The sequence below is a fragment of the Euleptes europaea genome, chromosome 2, assembly GCF_029931775.1.
Source record: "Euleptes europaea isolate rEulEur1 chromosome 2, rEulEur1.hap1, whole genome shotgun sequence".
In the NCBI taxonomy this organism is placed as follows: Eukaryota; Metazoa; Chordata; class Lepidosauria; order Squamata; family Sphaerodactylidae; genus Euleptes; species Euleptes europaea.
The window spans coordinates 137186838-137206747 of record NC_079313.1 but is presented as its reverse complement, the minus strand read 5'-3'; the positions used below and the strand labels follow the sequence as shown (position 1 = coordinate 137206747).

Sequence of the window (19910 nt, the reverse complement as noted above, 5' to 3'; positions counted from 1 at the left end):
GAACTTAAATCGCAGAGCCACAGTGAAACAAGCTCTAAGATGCCAGCTTTCCAGGCTGAGAGGAGTTACCGGCTCGGAGCGTGGCTGGAAGACAGCGACCTGCTTTGGCAGGCTCAAACAGATTTGGATGCTGCAAACTAACCCGACAGGAGAGGTAGCAACAGGGAGCCATTTGCCACAGACCACAGCAGGAGAAAGAAGCCAGGGGCCCACTCTGCCCTGCCAGAAACGGCCTGCCCTGTCCGACGAATGGGAACGCCGACAACAGAACAGGCGCACAGGGCAAATGGGGCGGGGGGGATCCTTCGAGCTCGCTCCGGCCATGTCTCTCCTTGCCCCATTTCAATTTACGCAGCAGAAGCAACCAATTCAGTCCCTGAAAATATCCACTCCTGCTTCCTTCCCCATTCTGCCAAACAGCAGGAGGGAGGAAAGGGGTCCCTGGAGTGCTGAGCAGCCAGCCCCTGGCTGGGTATGCAGCCCCGTCAGCTGGGCAGGAAGCAGAGCAAAACTCAAGGCCCTTCAGCCTCATGGCGGTAGAAGGCAATTCCTCCCGTCTTTCCCAGAGGATGCTTGGGAAGGCCTCGGGCCAGAAGGCAGCGTCGTGGCACAGCTGGGCCCGGGTGGGCTGGGAGTCGCCAGGCGGGTGCTGGAGGGCGGGAGAGTGAGATGCTTTGGAGCCCCTTTTTCTGAATCTCTCCGCCCCTGCTGGCAGGATGCAGTGCTTTGTGCGAGACGTGCGCCTTCTCATCTCCCCCACTCCTCCTTGCCAGGCTCTCAAGGGAATATCTGCAGCTCGAACTTGGGGGCCCACTCCAGTGCGCTCTTCACCACCGCCAAGGCCGCTGCCCCCAGCGCCACTGTCAGCCCCATCACGGCCAGCTTGACGAAGCGGTTGGTCCTCGGTTTCGTCGTCAGGAGCGCCTTGGCCCGCTCCTCGGCCCGCAGCCGCTCCCGGAAGCGCTGCCGGAGGACGGTGTCCGGCCGCTGCTGGGCCGAGGCCAGCTCGAAGTCTTTGAAGGTGGAAGCAGCCGTTCTGCGGAGGGAGGGGGGAGAGACAAGAAAGAGGAGGTGGGGTCAGGTCAAGGGAAAAGGCCCCCCAGGAAGGGAGTGGAGAGACTGGCTTCAAAGAGGCGGGTTTCTCTGGGTTCAGAGCAAGATGTGGATAGGCTAGGGGTACCTGGTCCCTCTGCTACCGGCGGGAGGTTTTTGGGGCGGAGCCTGAGGAGGGCAGGGTTTGGGGAGGGGAGGTATTTCAATGCCACAGAGTCCAATTGCCAAAGGGGCCAGTTTCTCCAGGTTAAGTGATCGCTGTAGTCTGGAGATAAGCTGTAATTTCGGGGAATCCCCAGGTCCCACTTGGAGGCTGGAATCATCATCTCTAGCCCCCCCTTTCCTGACTCAGTTGCCTCTAGGGTGGCCAGGTCCCTCTTCACCACCAGCAGGAGGTTTTTGTGGTGGAGCCTGAGGAGGGTGGGGTTTGAGGAGGGGAGGGACTTTAATGCCATCGAGTCCAATTGCCAAAGCGGCTATTTCCTCCTGGTGACCTGATCTCTATCGGCTGGAGATCAGTTGTAATAGCAGGAGATCTCCAGCCATCACCTGGAGGTTGGCAACCCTAGGATAGGCAGGTTTAGAGAGTGCTTTGAGGAACTAAACTGGAATCCAGCAGCGCCTCAGAGACGAGCAAGATTTGGGGGGTTTTATTTATTCTTTGTATTTATAGCCTGCCCTCTTTCCCAGCAAGCTGGGCTCAAGAGCTGTTTACAACAATATAATCATAAAACTTTGGTCAAAACATACTTTAAAACCACATGATAACTATATAATCCATATAATTTCATAGAACAAGATGGCATTCAATAATTGTAAATAGTGGCTGCTGGAAAAATCTGGCTAGGCAGTAAACCCCCTATAAACAAGTTGAGGGGAGGATGGGGAGGCCAGTGACGATGACAAAGGGGGATAAATGTGCTGCTGCCCTCAGTTATAAGCCTGGCAGAACAGTTCTGTTTTACAGGCCCTGTGGAACTCATTTAGGCCCCGCAGGGCCCTGATGTTGCTGTTCCACCAGGCTGGGACCACGGCCGAAAAAGCCCTGGCTCTCTTTGAGGACAGCCGCGCACTCCTTGGGCTGGGGACCACCAGTAAATTCCTTTCCTTCTTTCAAGCTCCCTTGACCAAAAGGTCTTGAGCAGCAAAAGGGGAGCCTTTATTTCTTTAAGGAAAATATGGCGGATCGATACTTGGCCACCGCCAATGTTGTTCTTGGGTCTCTATCCGCCAACAAAAAGGGGACTTTGGTTCTGGTAGGTTATCCGGGCTGTGTAACCGTGGTCTTGGTATTTTTTTTTTCCTTACACAGCCCGGATAACCTATGAGAACCAATGAACTCTGACCGTGAAAGCCTTCGACAAAAAGGGGACTGTTTTATCTTTTGTTAGGGTGGCAGGTAATTTGATTAAGATAGGAGTAATCCATTGATTGCGACAGGAATTATATTGGCGGCATTCCAACATCGTTTGGGGTAATTCACCAGTAAATTGTTGTTTGCAGATTGTAAAGCTCTCTGGGGGGGGGTGGCATACCAGCTTTTGAGAGTCAAAGACCCAGCAGGGAGTGGACACTGGAGAAATCCCAGGTTCTTCAGTATTTTTCTCTCTCGTCGGTGGTCCCCCATCACAGGGACGAAGAACCGCTGCTACAGCGCACAGTTCCACCTGGCCTCTGACAACTCAAGAGGCAACCTTGCCTTGTGCTTTTACACACTATATAAACCCAGTTCTTACATACAATCCACATGTGATCAAGGGTGGAAACTCAACAAAACGTAGGATGAATATCCAATGTACAGTCCATGTGTAGTCCATAAAAGGAATCTTCCAAAGCAAAGTGTAACATGGATATTGTTGAAGGCTTTCAAGGAGAGACACTGTCCTTCAGTATTACTCCTCTGAAGATGCCTGCCACAGCTGCTGGTGAAACGTCAGGAAAGAAAACACCAAGACCACGGTCACACAGCCCGGATAACCTACAAGAACCTATGTAGCTTGGATGTTCAAAACAACGATGGTTACTTCCAATTGGAAGTTGTTTTGAACATCCAAGTTACACTTTGCTTTGGAGGATTCCTTTGATGGACTATGCATGGACTGTACATTGGATATTCATCCTTGGACAGTTCATGGGAGGGAGGGCATCTTGGCCATCTTCTGGGCATGGAGTAGGGGTCACTGGGGGTGTGGGGGGAAGGTAGTTGTAAATCTCCTGCATTGTGCAGTGGGTTGGACTAGATGACCCTGGTGGTCCCTTCCAACTCTATGATTCTATGATTTGTTGAGTTTCCACCCTTGATCACATGTGGATTGTATGTAAGAATTGGGTTTATATATTGTTATTAATACAATTGTGGTGAGTTTATCTTATGCTTGGCATCCTGTACTTTTTTCTTATTTAGTGCTTTGAGTAGTACAGAGGTAATTGCTTGTTTTTGTTTTGACACTTTTAAACAGCTTACCCCTCTCAGATGGGGATAAGCCAGGCCTGCCACCTGTCACTTGAAGAAAGTACAAATTCTCTTAAGGCAGAGAACTCTTGAATCGGGGGTGGGCGGAGAGGGACTGTTTGTTCTGGTTTCTTCTTTCTACTTTTGGGTCATCAGTATTCTTCTAATTTCTGGGCTCAAAAAACTTTGGGGGGGGGGCTGGTTTGCAGGGCATTCATTGGCTTCCAAAACTGGTTCCTCTTTCCTTTCCTTTCCCCCTTAGCAGCTCCTTGATCCACTGATTTTGAGCAGCATAGTTTTAAATCTGAGGAATATGAGGACAGAGATAAATTTTGCCACTGCCAATATAGCCTTGGGATTCCTATCACTTAATTAAAAAGGCATTATATCAGACACAGAGGCATTGGATTTATGTATCAAAAGAGGAGAAATACATTGTGATGCCTGGTTGCTCTGGCAAGTGTATAAGACAACGTGATGCCCATGGGCACTATGTCACCTGACACCTTTCCCAGTGCCCACTGAGCCTTTTTAGAAAATGGGCTCGGTCAGGTGGGTTTATTGCACGCTGAAGCTTGATTAGCCCCTTGAGGTGTGACTGGCTGGGCGGATATTTAAAAACGTTGCTTGGGCAGCAGCTGCCACCACATCACAAGGATCTTCATTGTGTGACTGAAGGTAAGCTGCAGCAGTCATTTTGTGGCTGCGCCCACCACACTGTGCCAGAATTCCAAAGGTGCCTGCAGGCTCAAAAAAGTTGGGGACCCCGTATAAAATATATTAACTCCATCTAGTAAATGTATGAAAGATGTTAACTTCTCCTACTCTGTGGTTCCCAGGGGAACAGCCACACCTGTACATATATCCTGTTGAACCGGCAAATAGGGTTGCCAAGTGCCAGGTGGTGGCGGGCAAACCCCCGCCAATCCACCTGGCTGCCCGCTGACCAGCTGAGGGTCGGCGGACAATCTGTGCAGGCAGGGACAGGTCACTTCTGGTTCACATCCGGAAGTGCTGCATTGCAAAGGGCCAGTTTCCACTCAAACTCCCAGTTTGAGTGGTAAAGGCCTGTTGCGATGTGGCACTTCCAGGTGTAAAACGCATCACAAGGGGCCATTTGAGTGGAAAACAGCCCCTTTTGGTGCGTTTTACACCTGGAAGTGCTGCATCGCGACAGGCCTTTACCACTCAAACTGGAAGTTTGAGTGGAAACCGGCCCTTTGCAATGCAGCACGTCCGGGAGTGCGTGACCCCCCCCCACCTCCACTCCAAAAACCTCCCGCCGAAGAAGAGGAACCTGGTAAGCCTACCGGCAAACCTTTCAAGGTTAAGTCACACACACTGGGTCCCAGGGTGTGCTGCTCATGTTCCTTCCGCGAGGTTGCTGGGGAAAGTGGCCCCGGCCCCAGCCCCGTACAGAAAGCGGAGCGGGGATCAAGCGCGGAGTACACCACTCACCTTTCGGCCTGCTGTTGAGCTGCCTCCCGGGCGAGTTCCGAGGGCGGAAACTGCACAAAGAGGTCCCCGGCTCGACTGATCAAGGTCTCGTAGGGGAGGTCTTGTGGAATCTGGGACAGGAGGTGGTGGACGGAGGCCATGTCGCACTCACAAGCCAGAACCTCCTGCGCCCGATAGAGCACGATCTGCAGAGGGAGGAAAATCAGTAGAGGCCCACTTTTGGGGCATGCATTGGCATGCATTTTTCCATTAAAACAATTCCAACTTTTCTCCCTAGTCAGGACTCAAAGAGGGGAAGGAAAAGAAGATGAAGGAGGAGGAGCAGGAGGAGGAGGAGGAGGACTAGCCCATGGTCACCCAGCATGCTCTATGTGGAGGAGTGGGGAATCAAACCCAGTTCTCCAGATTAGAGTCCAATGCTCTTAACCACTACACCATGCTGGCAGCCTTTGGAAACATGTTGCTTCTGTCCCTCTGTGTGCGTGTATGTGCCGTCATGTCACACCCCACTTATGGCAATCCAGTAGGGCAGGGGTGGGGAACCTTTTTTCTGCCAAGGCCAATTTGGATATTTATAACATCATTCACAGGCCATACAAAATTATCAACTTAAAAATTAGCCTGCTATATTCAGTCAGACATTTAGCCAAGAGGCACGACCGAAGATTGCTCCAAGTGTCTGCCATGTTTCTCCACGGCCCGGGTGGGAAAAGGTTAACACAGTTTATTGGGTGGTCCTAGCAGCTCCATAGCTAATGACTCTTCTGCAAGGGGAAAAGAAGGTTCCTTTTCTCAGCAAAACAAACTCACATCCGCCTTGAATAGAGGCTATTGCTGTCCGAGGGGGCGGATCACCAGTCTTAGATCCTTCTGAGCTAGAGATCTGCCAGGACCCACGAAGGGCCAGACCAAATGATTTCGCGGGCCTTATACGGCCCCCGGGCCTGACGTTCCCCACCCCTGCAATAGGGTTTTCAAGGCAAGAGACATTGAGAAGTGGTTTGCCTGCCTCCACATCACAACCCTGGTAGTCCTTGGAGATTGCTTATCCAAATTCTAGCCAGAACTGATCCTGCTTAGCTTCTGAGATCTGACGAGATCAGGCTAACCTGGGGCTATCCAGGTCAGGGCTCCCCCCCCCCTCATTCAACACCCAGATCTTTTTTTTAAATCCTAGTTTAAGCCCTTTTTTCAGTGACATAGCGAGGAAAACACCTACCACCGCTGCAAAGTAGATCGGCATCAGCGGGTGGCATGCCAGGAAGAAATCGTACAACCGCACCACGTGTCTGAAGTCGGAGAGGACGTGTCCAAACCAGGTGATCAGCCAGCTGAGAGCAAAAATGGTTCCCACTTCAGCCCTGAGGAGGAGGAGAAAAAGAAGGAGGAGGAGGAGGAGGAGAAGGAAAGTTGGTTTTTATATGCTGACTTTCTCTACCACTTAACGGAGAATCTAATGGGCTTACAATCACCTTCCCTTCCCCTCCCCACAACAGACACCCTGTGAGGTAGGTGGGGCTGAGAGAGCTCTAAGAGAGCTGTGACTAGCCCAAGGTCACCCAGCTGGCTGCATGTGGAGGAGTGGAGAAACAAATCCAGTTCACCAGATTAGCCTCAGGCCGCTCGTGTGGAGGAGTGGGGAATCAAACCCGGTTCTCCAGATCACTGTCCACCACTCAAAACCACCGCTCTTATTTATTTATTTTGTGATTTATAACCACTGTACCATGCTGGCTCCCAGAAAGAAATATATAACACTTAACGTCAACCAATCCAGTCAGCCGATCCACTCAGCGCTCTGGACTTCTGACAAGGGTAAAGCCCTTCACTTCAGCTGAGGCAACAGACCACACGTATGTCGGGCCAGCTTGCGGTCAACAGTTTAAGGCAGGGGTGGGGAACGTCAGGCCCGGGGGCCGTATAAGGCCCTCGAAATCATTTGGTCTGGCCCTTCATGGGTCCTGGCAGATCTCTAGCTCAGAAGGATGCTGCCCTGCCTGAATCTCTTGGGCCCAGCTGGGGACAGCAAAGCTCAAAAGCGAGTCGCTCTATGTGGCAGACACTCGGAGCTGTCTCCAGTTGTGCCTCTTGGCTAAATGTTTGACCAAATATAGCAGGCTAATTTTTAAGATGATAATTTTGTATGGCCCCCGAATGATGTTATAAATATCCAAATGGCCCTTGGCAGAAAAAAGGTTCCCCACCCCTGGTTTAAGGCAAGGTCGCGTTAAAGGGGCTCTTAAGAAATGCGAAGCAGGTATGTGCCGGCTTCACAGTGACTTTTGGAATTACAGTCAGCGTGAAGAACTAAAAAATATATGGGGCGCTTCAGCCTGGAACACGCTGCTAATTACCAAGCATAAATGGCCTAAGAAATCCTTTGGGGGGGGAGAATGGGTGCCGGGAAATACATTGGCGGGTGCCAGGATCCTTACAGGATTTGAAGCCCCTTCAATTAAATGGAGGAAAGGCAGGGTTGGCCATTTGCTTTGGATAAGTGATCCTTTGGCAGGGGGAGGAAATGGGTGCCGAGAAACACAATGGCGGGCGCCAGGATCCCTACAGGGTTTGCTCTGATTGGGTCCAATGGAGAACTTCTTCTATGGAGACCCCAAACACAAAGGATACTGTAAACTTCTACAGTCAGAAGCACTGCGGGGGAAACAAAAGGTTTTTGTTCTGCACACAGAAGGCAGGACAAACAGCAATAGAACTACGGGGAAGTACATTTTGGTTAAACATTAAAAATACTTCCCGATTTAATGAGAAATTCAACGACAGGCGAAACACATAAGGGAGTTCGCAGCATCTCCCTCCTTGTATGTTTTCAAGGGTGAAAACAAGCCAGAAATGCTGTAAAAACTTTCCATGTCAGGATTCCTCCCAATTCCATTTATAGAAGATACTGTTGTGGACAAGATCGGGGTTCTTAAAAGAGTCATTGAATCCTAGAGTTGGAAGGGGCCCTACAGGCCATCTAGTCCAACCCCCTGCTCAATACAGGATCAGCCTAGAGCATCCCTGACAAGTGCTTGTCCAGCCGCTGCTTAAAGACTGCCAGTGACGGGGAGCTCAAAGTCACAAAGCGTTTCCCATTTTTGTCTCCCCTGTCAAAACCCTGGAGGGGAAACCACAGAAATCACGGTCCAGTGGACAACTTCAATTGGATCCAGTCCTGGGAAAGCACGCCACCATCCATCCTCTGACCAGATCCAAGGTAAATGAGTCCGACAAAGTTTCTGTGGGAAGTCCTGGAAGACTTCACAGAAACAACACCTGGTTCATAATGCACCTGCCAGGTTGATGATTGATATGGCAGTTCACGAGAGGGAGGGCAGGAAGGGTTGAGTCAGTGTTTGGTTCTCATGTCCCTTTCTTACACGTCCAGCGAAATGACGATTGCCACTTTGGGACAGGAAGCAATTTCCCTCCAGGCCAGATTGGCCAGGGATCCTGGAAAGGTTTTCTTTGGGCCATCTTCTGGACATGGAGTAGTGGTCACTAGGGGTGTGGGGGTGGGGAGGTAGTTGTGAATTTCCTGAATTGGGCAGGGAGTTGGACTAGATGACCCTGGTGGTCCCTTCCAACTCGATGATTCTATTCTATGGAGAGAAGGAACAATTAAAAATACTTAAAGGTCTTCACTATGTTCCAGTTTGTTTTCAGACACAATTCAGTGTTGGGTTCTTATCTTTAAAACTCTAAATAATCTTTTGATTTTTATTATATTTTATTATCAGTACTGTAAGCCCCTTCAAGAAACTGGTGGGTTAGAAGAAGAAGAACAGCTGGTTTTTATACCCCGATTTCCTCTACCTTAAGGAGTCTCAAAACAGCTTACAATCACAATCCCTTCCTCTCCCCACAACAGGCACTTTGTGAGGTAAGGTGGGGCTGAGAGAGTTCAGAGAGAACCGTGACTGGCCCAAGGTCACCCAGCAGGCTTCATGTGGAGGAGTGGGGAATCGAACCCAGTTCTCCAGATTAGAGTTTGGCGCTCTTAACCACTACACCACACTGTGTGTGTGTGTTTGTTAAGTGCCGTCAAGTCACTTCCGACCCATGGCGATCCTATGAATCAATGTCCTCCAAAATGTCCTATCTTTGACAGCCTTGCTCAGATCTTGCAAACTGAGGGCTGTGGCTTCCTTTATTGAGTCAATATTGAGACACCAGATGAAGATGCATCCACCCCCTTAGGGGATCAATGGCCACAGCCGCAGAAGAGAACAGGCAGAGGAATCCCTGAAGGTTAGCTACTGGGCAGCAGCAGTAGTGGAAGGTGACACTGGCGGAGGATCTTTCGTAGACAACGGCAGGGCCACTACGGCTAACCCTGGTTAATACTGCGCAGAAGAAGGCACTGGTAGACCACTTCTGACCAACCTTTACCTTGAAAACCCTATGATGAGACACCACACTGGTGATGTATAAATGCTCCAAATCAATTGAAATATGTAATAGACTAACACACGATTAAACAAAAGATGCTTTGGGGAAAGCCCAGTGGCTCCACATACCTCTGCATGAAGTCGTGCAGTTCCGGATTCACCTGGTCGATAATGGGCATCAAGTAGTTTAAGATGTGCTTTGTATTATCCATTGTTGGGTCCATGAAATCCCTACCAGGCAATACAGGTGGGATTAGGCACGTAACTACGCAACAGGGATAAAGTCACAGGCTCGGCCGGCAGTCTGTTCCCATGCATCGCAGACAACAAACAATACTAAGCGTACCAAAAGTGAGGAATCTTCTATGCTGGATTGTACAGGAAAGAGAATAGCCAGGGCTCAAGAGAATTCTGAAAAAAACCATCCCAGTTTTGAGGACCAGATGCCCACCTCCTTATATTGCAGCCTCCATCCAACCAGACCTTCTGGTCCTTCATTCTGTCCTCTTTCTTCTACTTTGCATGCAGAAAGTCCCAGGATCAATCACTGGCATCTCCAGTTGAAAAGACCTCTGCCTGAGACTCTGGAGAGCCGCTGCAAGTCTGAGTAGACAATACTGACCTTAATGGGCCAGTGGCCTGATTCTGTATAAGGGATGTGAAACCCCTCCCCCAGCGCTACATCCTGGATCCAAATCAGGCCAGGCTGCTGTTGGCTTAAAAAACAACAACAGCACTGGAGATCACACGTCTCCGGCCTCGTGCGTTACTTCTTCACAGTTAATGCGCAGGGGGGAAAATGCCACAAAGCCACAAGCAGGAGTACCTGAGGTGATGGGTCGAAAGCTTCTCCACGAGGGCCGTCGCCAGCCTCTCCCCAACAACCAGCAGGAAGGTGACCACGATGTCGTGGTAGCCCTGGTAGTAGTGGAGCTGCGGGTTGCGCTGCAGGACCTGCAGGATGCTGTCGATCAGCTCCTCTTGCAGCCCCTCCCGCTGCTCGTCCGGCATCCCTGCAAGAAGTGCAAGAAGAAGGGGTGAGCGGGCAAGCAGGGACAAGGGATGATGATGAAGAAGAGGAGTTGGGTTTCATATGCCAACTTTCTCTATTTCGGCTTACAATCTCCTCCTCCTCCCCACAGCAGACACCTTGTGAGGTAGGTGGGGCTGAAAAAACTCTGTGACTGGCCCAAGGTCACCCAGCTGGCTTCATGTGGAGGAGTGGGGAAACCAACCCAGTTCACCAGATTAGCATCCGCCGCTTACAATTGCCTTCCTCTCCCCACAATAGACACCTTGTGAGATAGGTGAGGCTGAGTGTGTTTGGAGAAAACTGACTAGCCCAAGGTCACCCAGATGGCCTTATGTGTAGGAGTGGGGAAACCAACCCAGTTCACCAGATTATCGTCCGCTGCTCATGTGGAGGAGTGGGGAATTGAACCCAGTATCTTCTGCCCTCTGCATCGTTTGTTTAAAGTATTTACTTAGCTGCCTTTCTACTTTGCAGTAGAAAGACAGCTTACAATTTAAATAAAATAATGATAAAAATAACACCGTCCGTCGTAATTGAAGGTAAATACAATAAGATTGCATTTGAGGCGAGAATTTATCCATGGGAACTTGGGAGAAGTTGAGACTAGGAAGGACATTTATAATCAGCTTCGACTTGGTATTCTATCCCCATTATTAGTTAATTTACCTGGCCATTCCAATAAATACAGACTTGAAAAATTATTGACAGACGAAAACCCTTGAATTACAAGACAGGTTGCTAAATACTGCGTTGCAGCGATTAAAGCTCGAAGTAGGATAAAGATGAAAGAAGTAGGTAAGGACGAGCTCGGTCTACTGAAGCCTGTTAGCGGATGATTCTGATGACTGTTTTATGTGTAAGGAAGAGTTCATAGTTAAACTAACATGCTGATATCTGTTTTATCTGGTAAGTTTTTACATTGTATTTTATATATTATGTTGTATGTTGGGTATTATATACAATATGTATTTATCGGTCTTTGACCGCAAATAAATTCATTCATTCATTCAACACATAAAAATACCACAATTTACAAAGTAGAAATCATAATTCAGTAAAGAAGGGTGGAGGTATATTAGTGCATAACAGAATAGTAATATATATATTTTTTTATATAAATTTTTATTAGGTTTTATACTAGAAGTTTTCCATTACATTGAACAACATCTATAACAATATCAAATTTCAATTCTAACTTAAAGTTGTTATAGTTCCATATCATATAATAAAAAAAGAAAAAAGAAAAATGGAAAAGTTTTTAGACTTCCCCTTCACCTCTATCTGCCTCTTAATAAAAAGTTCATCCCGTCGTAGGTAATCTAATCTTAATAAACTATCAATACCATATATAGAAAAAAAACCATAGTCTGTTAGTAAATATACTTATACTTAATCATTATAAAAAGATCAGAAATAATCCTCTGGATCAGATTAGAAAGTATTCTTCCATTCTTCCCATTTTTAACTCATATTCACAATAATGCATCCACGCCCCCCATTCCCCCAAAAACCGAACGTCATTTTCTTCATTTAGAATGGCTGTGAGTTTTGCTATTTCTGCCACTTCAAACATTTTAACAATCCAGTCTTTTTTCTCAGGAGTTTCTAGCCCTTTCCATTTCGCTGCATAAAGCAGTCTCGCAGCTGTTGTGGCATAAATCAAAAAAGTTCTTTGTATTGCTAAGTCGTCTGGAATCATACTCAATAGCATCATTTCTGGTGTTTTGGGTATATTCTTTTGTAGTATTAATCTCAATTCATTATAAATCATGTCCCAGAAGTCTTTGGCTTTGTCACAGGTCCACCACATGTGATAAAAGGAACCAATTTCTTTGTTACATTTCCAACAAATAGGGGACATCGTTTTATAAATCTTTGCAATTTTCTTGGGTGTTAGATACCATCTATACATCATTTTATAAATGTTTTCTCGCACTGACTGTGCTTTTATTCCTTTTAGATCTTTGGACCATAATCTTTCCCATTTATTTAAAACAATATCATGTCCCACATTTTGAGCCCAATCGATCATAGTTGGTTTAATCGTATCCTGCTCACAATATATTGTTAAAAGGAGATTATACATTTTAGAAATCAGTTTTGTATTATTATCTAGTAAAATCCTTTGAAAAGAAGATTTTTCTTTAGAAAAACCTTTTTTAGCATCTTGTACAAAAACTGATTTGATTTGGTAGTATTGGAGCCATTGTAAATCATCCTTAAGAAGTTGAAAGTCTTTTAGTGAGCATTTCTTTCCTTCCCAATTAATTAGATCTTGATAAGTAATAAATTTGTCTGGTCTAAGTGGGCGCAAAGTTAGCATTTCTTGAGACGATATCCACATCGGTGTTTCTGGTTCCAAAATGTGTTTATATCTCATCCAGATACGAAGTAAAGAGGACCTGATTATATGATTACGAAATGTTGCTTGTAATTTAATTTTATCATACCACAAATAACCATGCCATCCACTTAAATTATTATAACCTTCCAAGTCTAACAAACGTATATTTGACAAGTTCATCCAGTCTTTTAGCCATACTAAAGCTGCCGCTTCAGCATAGAGTTGAAAATTAGGCAGTGCTAAACCTCCTCTAGTTTTTAGATCCACCAAGTATTTATAAGCAGTCCTTGGTTTTTTCCCTTGCCAGATGAAGTTTGAAATGTCTTTCCTCCAAGTTTCAAAATATTTAGTTTGTGATATTATTGGTAAATTTTGGAATAAGAAGAGCATCCTCGGTAAGACATTCATTTGGATCGTTGAAATACGTCCCATTAGTGACAATTTTTTGTTTGACCATATAATCATATCAGTTTTAATCTTACCCCATAACTTGAGGTAATTGTTGGTTATCAGATCTTTATTCTTTGCAGTAATCCAAATTCCCAGGTATTTAACTTTGTTAGCTTTCTCCCAGCCAGTATATGATATAAATTCCTGTTGCTGTGTTTCCGATAAATTTTTAAATATTATCTTTGTTTTTTCTTGATTCACTTTAAAGCCTGATACTTTTCCAAAATCGTCCAAAGTCTCCTGAAGTATATTCATTGACTGTGTTGGATTTTCCAAAATTAGCAGTAGGTCATCCGCGAATGCTCTCAACTTAAATTCATGTTTTTTAATTCTTAACCCGCGGATGTCCTCCATACTTCTTAGTTTCACACATAGCGGTTCCAACACCAACAAAAATAAAAGTGGAGACAAGGGACATCCCTGTCTAGTCCCTTTCGTGATTTGGCAATTATCTGACATTGATTCATTAACCAAAATTTTAGCTTGTTGGGAGGTATAAATAGCCGATATACCTTTCTGGAAACGATCTCCAAAATTCAATTTATCCAAAATCCGTTTCAAAAAGTTCCAAGAGACCATATCAAAGGCTTTTTGTGCATCCAAAAATACAAAAGCCGCAGTTTGTTGAATATTCTGGTCATAATATTCCAGTGAGTCTAGTAAAATTCTTACATTGTCTTTTATTTGCCTTCCTGGTATAAAACCTGCTTGGTCCTCGTGTATAAGATCCTTAATAAATTGTTTTATCCTACATGCCAAAACCGAAGCAAAAATTTTGTAGTCCACATTTAACAGGGATATAGGTCTGTAATTAGATGTTTTTTCTGGATCTCTTCCTTCTTTGGGTATCAATGATATAAATGCATGTGACCAAGTCTCCGGGGATGTTCCCTCGTCCAAAATTGCATTGTAAAGTGAGCCAAAAAATCCAACTAAATTGTCACTAAATGTTCTATAAAATAATGCAGTAATTCCATCTGGTCCAGGTGTTTTATCCGTTTTTTGTCTCAGTATTGCTTCTTGTATTTCTTCCCTTGTTACTGGAGCTTCAATACATTCTCTCTGGGTCATTGACAAAGCTTTCATCTGTATTGAGTTTAGAAATTTATCTATTTTCTGTTTTGGAGTATTTTCTTTCTGATATAACTTAGAGTAGAATGAAACAAATTCTTTCTGAATTTCTGAAGTTGAGTAAACTGGTCCTTTAACAGTTTGGATTTTTGTTATAATCTTCTTTTGGAATGAGTCCTTCAGTTGTGTTGCTAAAAATTTTCCTGGTTTATTTGCATATTCGAAATACTTTTGTTTAGCAAGTTTCAGATTTTTATTCATTTCCTCCATTATTACCAAATTTAATTGGTGTTTAGATGCAGAAATCTTTATTTGAATTTCTCTTTTCTCCTCTTCCTGTGTTACCGTTACCAATTTCTGCTCCAAATTTTGTAAGTTCCAAAGTATATTGTCTGTAAATTGCAATTGAGTCTTCTTCCAGGCCGAATGTTTCTGTATCATAAAACCTCTCAGAACAGCTTTGAATGCATCCCAAACTGTATTCAAAGAAGATTCCCCATTAAGGTTAATTTCAAAAAAGTCTTTCATTAAAGCCTGTAATTCCTTTTGTATCTTGTTGTCTTTTAAAAGTTTATCATTCATTCGCCATCTAAATGCTTGTTTATTGTTCCAATCAAAAGTAACAGGATTGTGATCAGAAAAAGTTCTAGGTAAGATATGAATTTTACGTAGTTGCGTGAAGATTGATTTACTGGCCCATATCATATCGATTCTGGAGTGTGAATCATGTCTTGCTGAATAAAAGGTGTATTCTTTAGCTGTTGTATTCATTGTTCTCCAAATGTCTTGTAATTCTAATTCTGAAGCCATGGTAAAGAAAGTTTTAGGCAAGCATCCATCGTTGATGTCTTTTGCTTTTGATTTTTTGTCCAGTGATGGGAGAATAATTCCATTGAAGTCGCCCATCAATAAAATTTGGTCTTTTGCGTGCTGGACTATCAAATCGTGTAATTTTTCGTAGAAGGATTTTTTCCCTTCATTGGGTGCATAAATTCCAACCACTATTGTCCTTTGTCCCAATATTTTAGTTCTGATAATTACAATTCTTCCTTCATTGTCTTTATATACTAATTCTGGACAAAGATTGGGGTGGGCATAGATTACCACTCCCTTTGTTTTAGTTTTGGCTGAAGCAATAAATGCTTGTCCAAGCGCCTGTTTCTCCAAGTATTTTTTATGCTTTGAAGCTATATGGGTCTCTTGTAGACAAATTAGGGAGTATTTATATTTCTGTAGATATTTGAAGATTCTAGCCCTTTTAGTTTTCTCATTCAGTCCATTTACATTCCAAGAAATTGCTTTTGCCATAATGTAGTATTTTTTAGCAAAATAAAAAATCTATAATTTGGTACCTCCTTCTGCACCCTGTACCTCTTCTTCTTCCTCTTCTTCTTCCTCCTTCTCTCCAGGTAATTCTTTAAGGTCCATCTTATATTTTCTCAGAAATTTCCCCACATCTGCTTGAGATAGAATTGTCGTTTTCACTTCCTTGTAGGTGAAAGCCAAACCTTGTGGCATAATCCAACGGTATTTGATACCATTAGCTTTCAGTGTAGACACAAAGTCTTTGTAGTTATTCCTCTGTGAGAGTAGATGCCTTGGAATATCCTTCAGTAGTATAAGAGAGGAGTCTCCTGCTGACACTGGATTTTCATAATGAATCTTCATAATCTTATCTTTAACTCTGGTGTCATAAAACACTATCATCAAATCTCTTGGCTTAGATCTTCTCATTCTAGCAGGTAATGGTATCCTATATATTCTATTAATGGCTTGTTTTAATTCTTGTTCATCTATCTGAAATAAGTAGGCCAAGTTTGGTATTGCAGTTTCTTTATTGTCTCCCATCATATCTGGAAAGTTGCGTATACGAAGATTGGTCTCTCTCACTCTCATCTCCATCATTGCCATTTGATTTTTTGCCGCCATCTGATCAGTTTGTATTGTTTCAATCTGTTTTTCTTGGCTTGTTAATTTTTTCTTTGTGTCCTTGTGCTCATCCATCACTTTCTTAATTGATACATCCATCGCTTGCATATCTGTCTTCATAACAGTCATTTGAGTTTTTACTTCTTTCAAGTCTCCAGTGACCACATCCAACTTCTGATTAATAGCTTGGGATGCTTGACCAAGATTTGTCATCATAGAAGTCAGCTGTGCCATCTGTGTAGACATCTGTTCAAACTGTTTATTTGTTGCCTCAGTTTGTTTAGTTAGCATATCCTGTAGCTTTTTTTCCATGGTCGAGGTTTGTAAAGAGTCCCTTAGTTTAGTATAGGCAGGGCTGTGTAGTGAGCCAGAGCGGGGTCGAGACATTTACATTCAAAAAAAGCTGGTAAAATACATGTCCACAGACAGGGCCTTTAAGGTGCTGATTAAAAGATGATAATTCAAACATCAGCCTAATAATTTTTTCGGGTTGAAAAGAGTCGAAATTGGCTTTAAAATTGCATTTTAAAGTTTTAAAATACCAGTGAGTTTTTTCGGTCGCTCTAGGTCGGGTTAATCAGGAAGTATACCGGAAGTTGCAAGTGCTGCGGACCTTCTACCGCCTCTTCTCGATGGTTATTCCTTCGGGAATGATTTCAATGTAACTCGAGTGCGACGCATATTCAGTCCCACAGCTACTTCCTGTTGTTTTAGTTCCGATGATAGAGAGGGTGTTATAGAGAGTCTTCCGTTCCAGGCGCTCCCTTACTACAAACGTGGCAGGAAATTCTTTTCGCCGGAAAATCAGGAAGAAAGGTCACCCTCCCCTTCCCTCGGACCTTCTCATTGGTGATAGTTCTTGTCAATCTAAAAGGTATCCTTCCGACTCTTTGTTATGGTTTAGGCTGATCAATTTGATAAAGGTCCTGTCGCTAATCCCGATGACTAACTCAGATCAAACTTTTTCAGTTCGAATTAAGGAGGAATGGGGGTCTCAGAAATGTTATCAGCCCCCCGTCTGTTCAAATATTCCAGTAAGTAGACGCAGAGTTCTTTGTACTCACTTGGGTGTCAAGAGGTGAGGTTCTTTTCTTTATGTAGTCCTTATGCTGGTAATAAGGTGGTGGAGGGTAGAGCTTGAGGCCAGAGTTGCGTTTTGGCGATGTCCTTCCCTAGTGCCCTCGCAGGACCGGGGTCCAGGACTCCGAGGGGCTTAAAAAAGCCCCCTCAGAGTACCTAGGAGGTCAAACCGCGTTTGCGGGCTGCAGGGAGTTCCTGCTTTCCAACCCACTTGCAAGGGTCGGATTGGGGTATCTATGTACCCCAGAAATAACGCAAACTTGGATTTCTCCCAGGACAGCCTGGGGAAATGGAGTGCTCTCTCCAGCGGCACCACCGGAAGTTTCTCATAACAGAATAGTAATATAAAGGCGGTAGATTTATTGTATAAATGAGTCTAGTTTGGAGCAGTAGATGGAGAATAAAAGTAAAGCATAGAATGGGAGATATGAATTGTATAAGTATTGATAGCTTGAAAAGCAATGGAAATATTGATAAACGATTTAGAAAGATCATTAATTAAACAAATTTCCAGTATGATATGAAAGATTAGTTCAAAACGAATTCCCTAGAAGATTGATTATACTGACGTGTGTGAATGAATGAGTATGTTATGTGTGTTTTTTTCTTTTGCCCATAAACAAGAACTAAAATTAATCAAATGAAGTCCTAAATAAAAACGTCTTCAGCTGCCTCCTGAAGATCGAAAATGAGGGGGCCAGGTGTACCTCCAGGTATATTCGTGGGACTGCCACCCAAATGGTGCTTAAGTTTCTTAAATACAGCTGCTCTGTGCACAAATGCATCTTGCCAACAAAGAGCAACAGCATTTCTAAGTGCAGGTGTGCTGACCACACCTTCCTTTTTATGGAAGAGTGACTGAGAAGGTGAAGGGCAAAGAGCACCACCTGCTTCCTTGTGTCCAAATAAAGGGGTGGGGTGATGCAGGCAACAGGTGGAGGAAACCTGCAGCAGCACCGCTGAAGACGTAGTCACAGGTCACAAACAAACACCTGAAGGTGAAGAGAACAGGGCCTCCCCGAGGACTTCTGTGCTCTGGTCCACTGAGGTGTTGCTATGGCCACTCGGTCACAAGAGGCATGATGACTAGGCCATCCGCTTGCACCAGTTCAAACGTCACAGCTCTACGGGAGGGGCTGGGATCGCTTAAGAGAAAATTCTTGGCGCTCTCATGGAATGAGTCCCAGGGTTCTCCGGAGGAAGCACGCAACAAATACACTAGTTTCCGGCCCCACTCTTTTTGTGGTTTGTAGCAATGCACACTGAAGGATGCAGTCCAAGTGCTTGGTTGTTATGAACAGAAATAGGGAAAGAGAATGCTGCAGGCCGGGTGTTGACTGGGGTGGGTCGTAGGGACTAGATCACCCCAGTCTTGGCCCATCTGCACTGGCTCCCAGTTCCATTCTGGTGCTGGTCTTGACCTGTAATGGTCAGTATACCTTAAGGATCATCTTTCTCTCATAGGAACCTACCTGTCCACTCCGGTCATCTTCGGTTGCCCCTGCCATCTGAGGCTAGATGGGTGGCAACCCAAGAAAGGGCCCTCTTGGTAGTGGCGCCAAAACTTTGAAATCTCCAAGATTTGTCTGTCTCCCTGTATCATTGTGTTCCACCAACAGATAAAGACTTTTTTTATTTCATCTGTTGTTCCCTCAATGATCCCACTGTGTGAACGGACTGCTGGACTTGATGGGCCTTGGTCTGATCCACCATGGCTTTTCTTATGTTCTTATGTTTCCTGCCCTATTTATTTATTTCACTTGAAACATTTATCAGTCACCTTTCTTCCTTGTGGAACTCATGGCAGCTTATGAACATACCCATTTGCTGTGTTTTAATTAGCATTTTTATATGTTTTCATTATGTATTTTGGTTTGGGGGTTAATTGCTTTTATGAAATGTTTTTTTTTTTTAATAAGGTTTCATTTTAACTGTTAGCTGCCTTGGCGGCCCTCCTCGGTTGGAAAGGTGGCATACAGATTTTGTAAATAAATAGTACTAATTTCACCTGGAGGGAAACGGCGGAGGGATCGCCTCACGTCCAACAGCACTTGCTGGTAATCTTTGTTGTTCTCCCGGAGTTCATTTCCTGGAAGAGAAGGAGATCACAAAGGCAACAGTGAGAAAACCTAAATGATTATCATTGCTTGCACAGAAGATTGCTAGAGGACACACCCATCCTCCCACGCAGGGCGGGGCAGTGGCAGCAGTTGCTTGGCCCAGATCAGTAGCTGGGGCTGACGTAAGTTGTTTTGGACATCTCTGGAAATTGCATGGACCACAGCACCAGCTCTCCCGCAACAGCTAGAGACCAGCAAGATTATTAGGGTGTGAGCTTTTGTGAGCCAATGCTCCCTTCATCAGACACTTGGTGGTCTCTAAGGTGGTGCTGGAATCGAATCTAAAGGCTCTACTGCAGACCAGCAAGGCAACCCTCTGAAACTTCCGTCCCACACTTGTACATAAAGACATCCTAAGCTTTCAGTGCTCTCTCCCCTCCAATGGAAACAGAAACAACCAGTAATCAGAAGACTGAAAGCAGCTGACAATGGCTTTGTTTGCTGTTTCTCCCTTTGGGTCTAGGCTTTTATTTTTGTAAGTATGAAGAAACAATAATGCTAGGAAAAGTTGAGTGCAGGAGGGAAAGAG

The 19910-nt window shown here is 44.8% G+C and overlaps 1 protein-coding gene across 1 annotated transcript in view; it reads right to left on the bottom strand.

Annotated features, from left to right (window-relative positions):
- Window positions 1–767: 767 nt before the first annotated feature.
- The window catches only part of TBC1D20 (TBC1 domain family member 20), a 32111-nt gene continuing 12968 nt past the window's right edge, over window positions 768–19910 (bottom strand). Inside the window, exons 3-8 of the mRNA XM_056844656.1 lie at window positions 19270–19350; window positions 10181–10367; window positions 9484–9585; window positions 6183–6324; window positions 4964–5148; window positions 768–1036 (exon numbers count right to left, since the gene is read on the bottom strand). Coding sequence (XP_056700634.1) covers window positions 778–1036; window positions 4964–5148; window positions 6183–6324; window positions 9484–9585; window positions 10181–10367; window positions 19270–19350 — 956 coding nt within the window. The 3' untranslated portion in view covers window positions 768–777. The remainder of the gene's footprint in view (window positions 1037–4963; window positions 5149–6182; window positions 6325–9483; window positions 9586–10180; window positions 10368–19269; window positions 19351–19910) is intronic.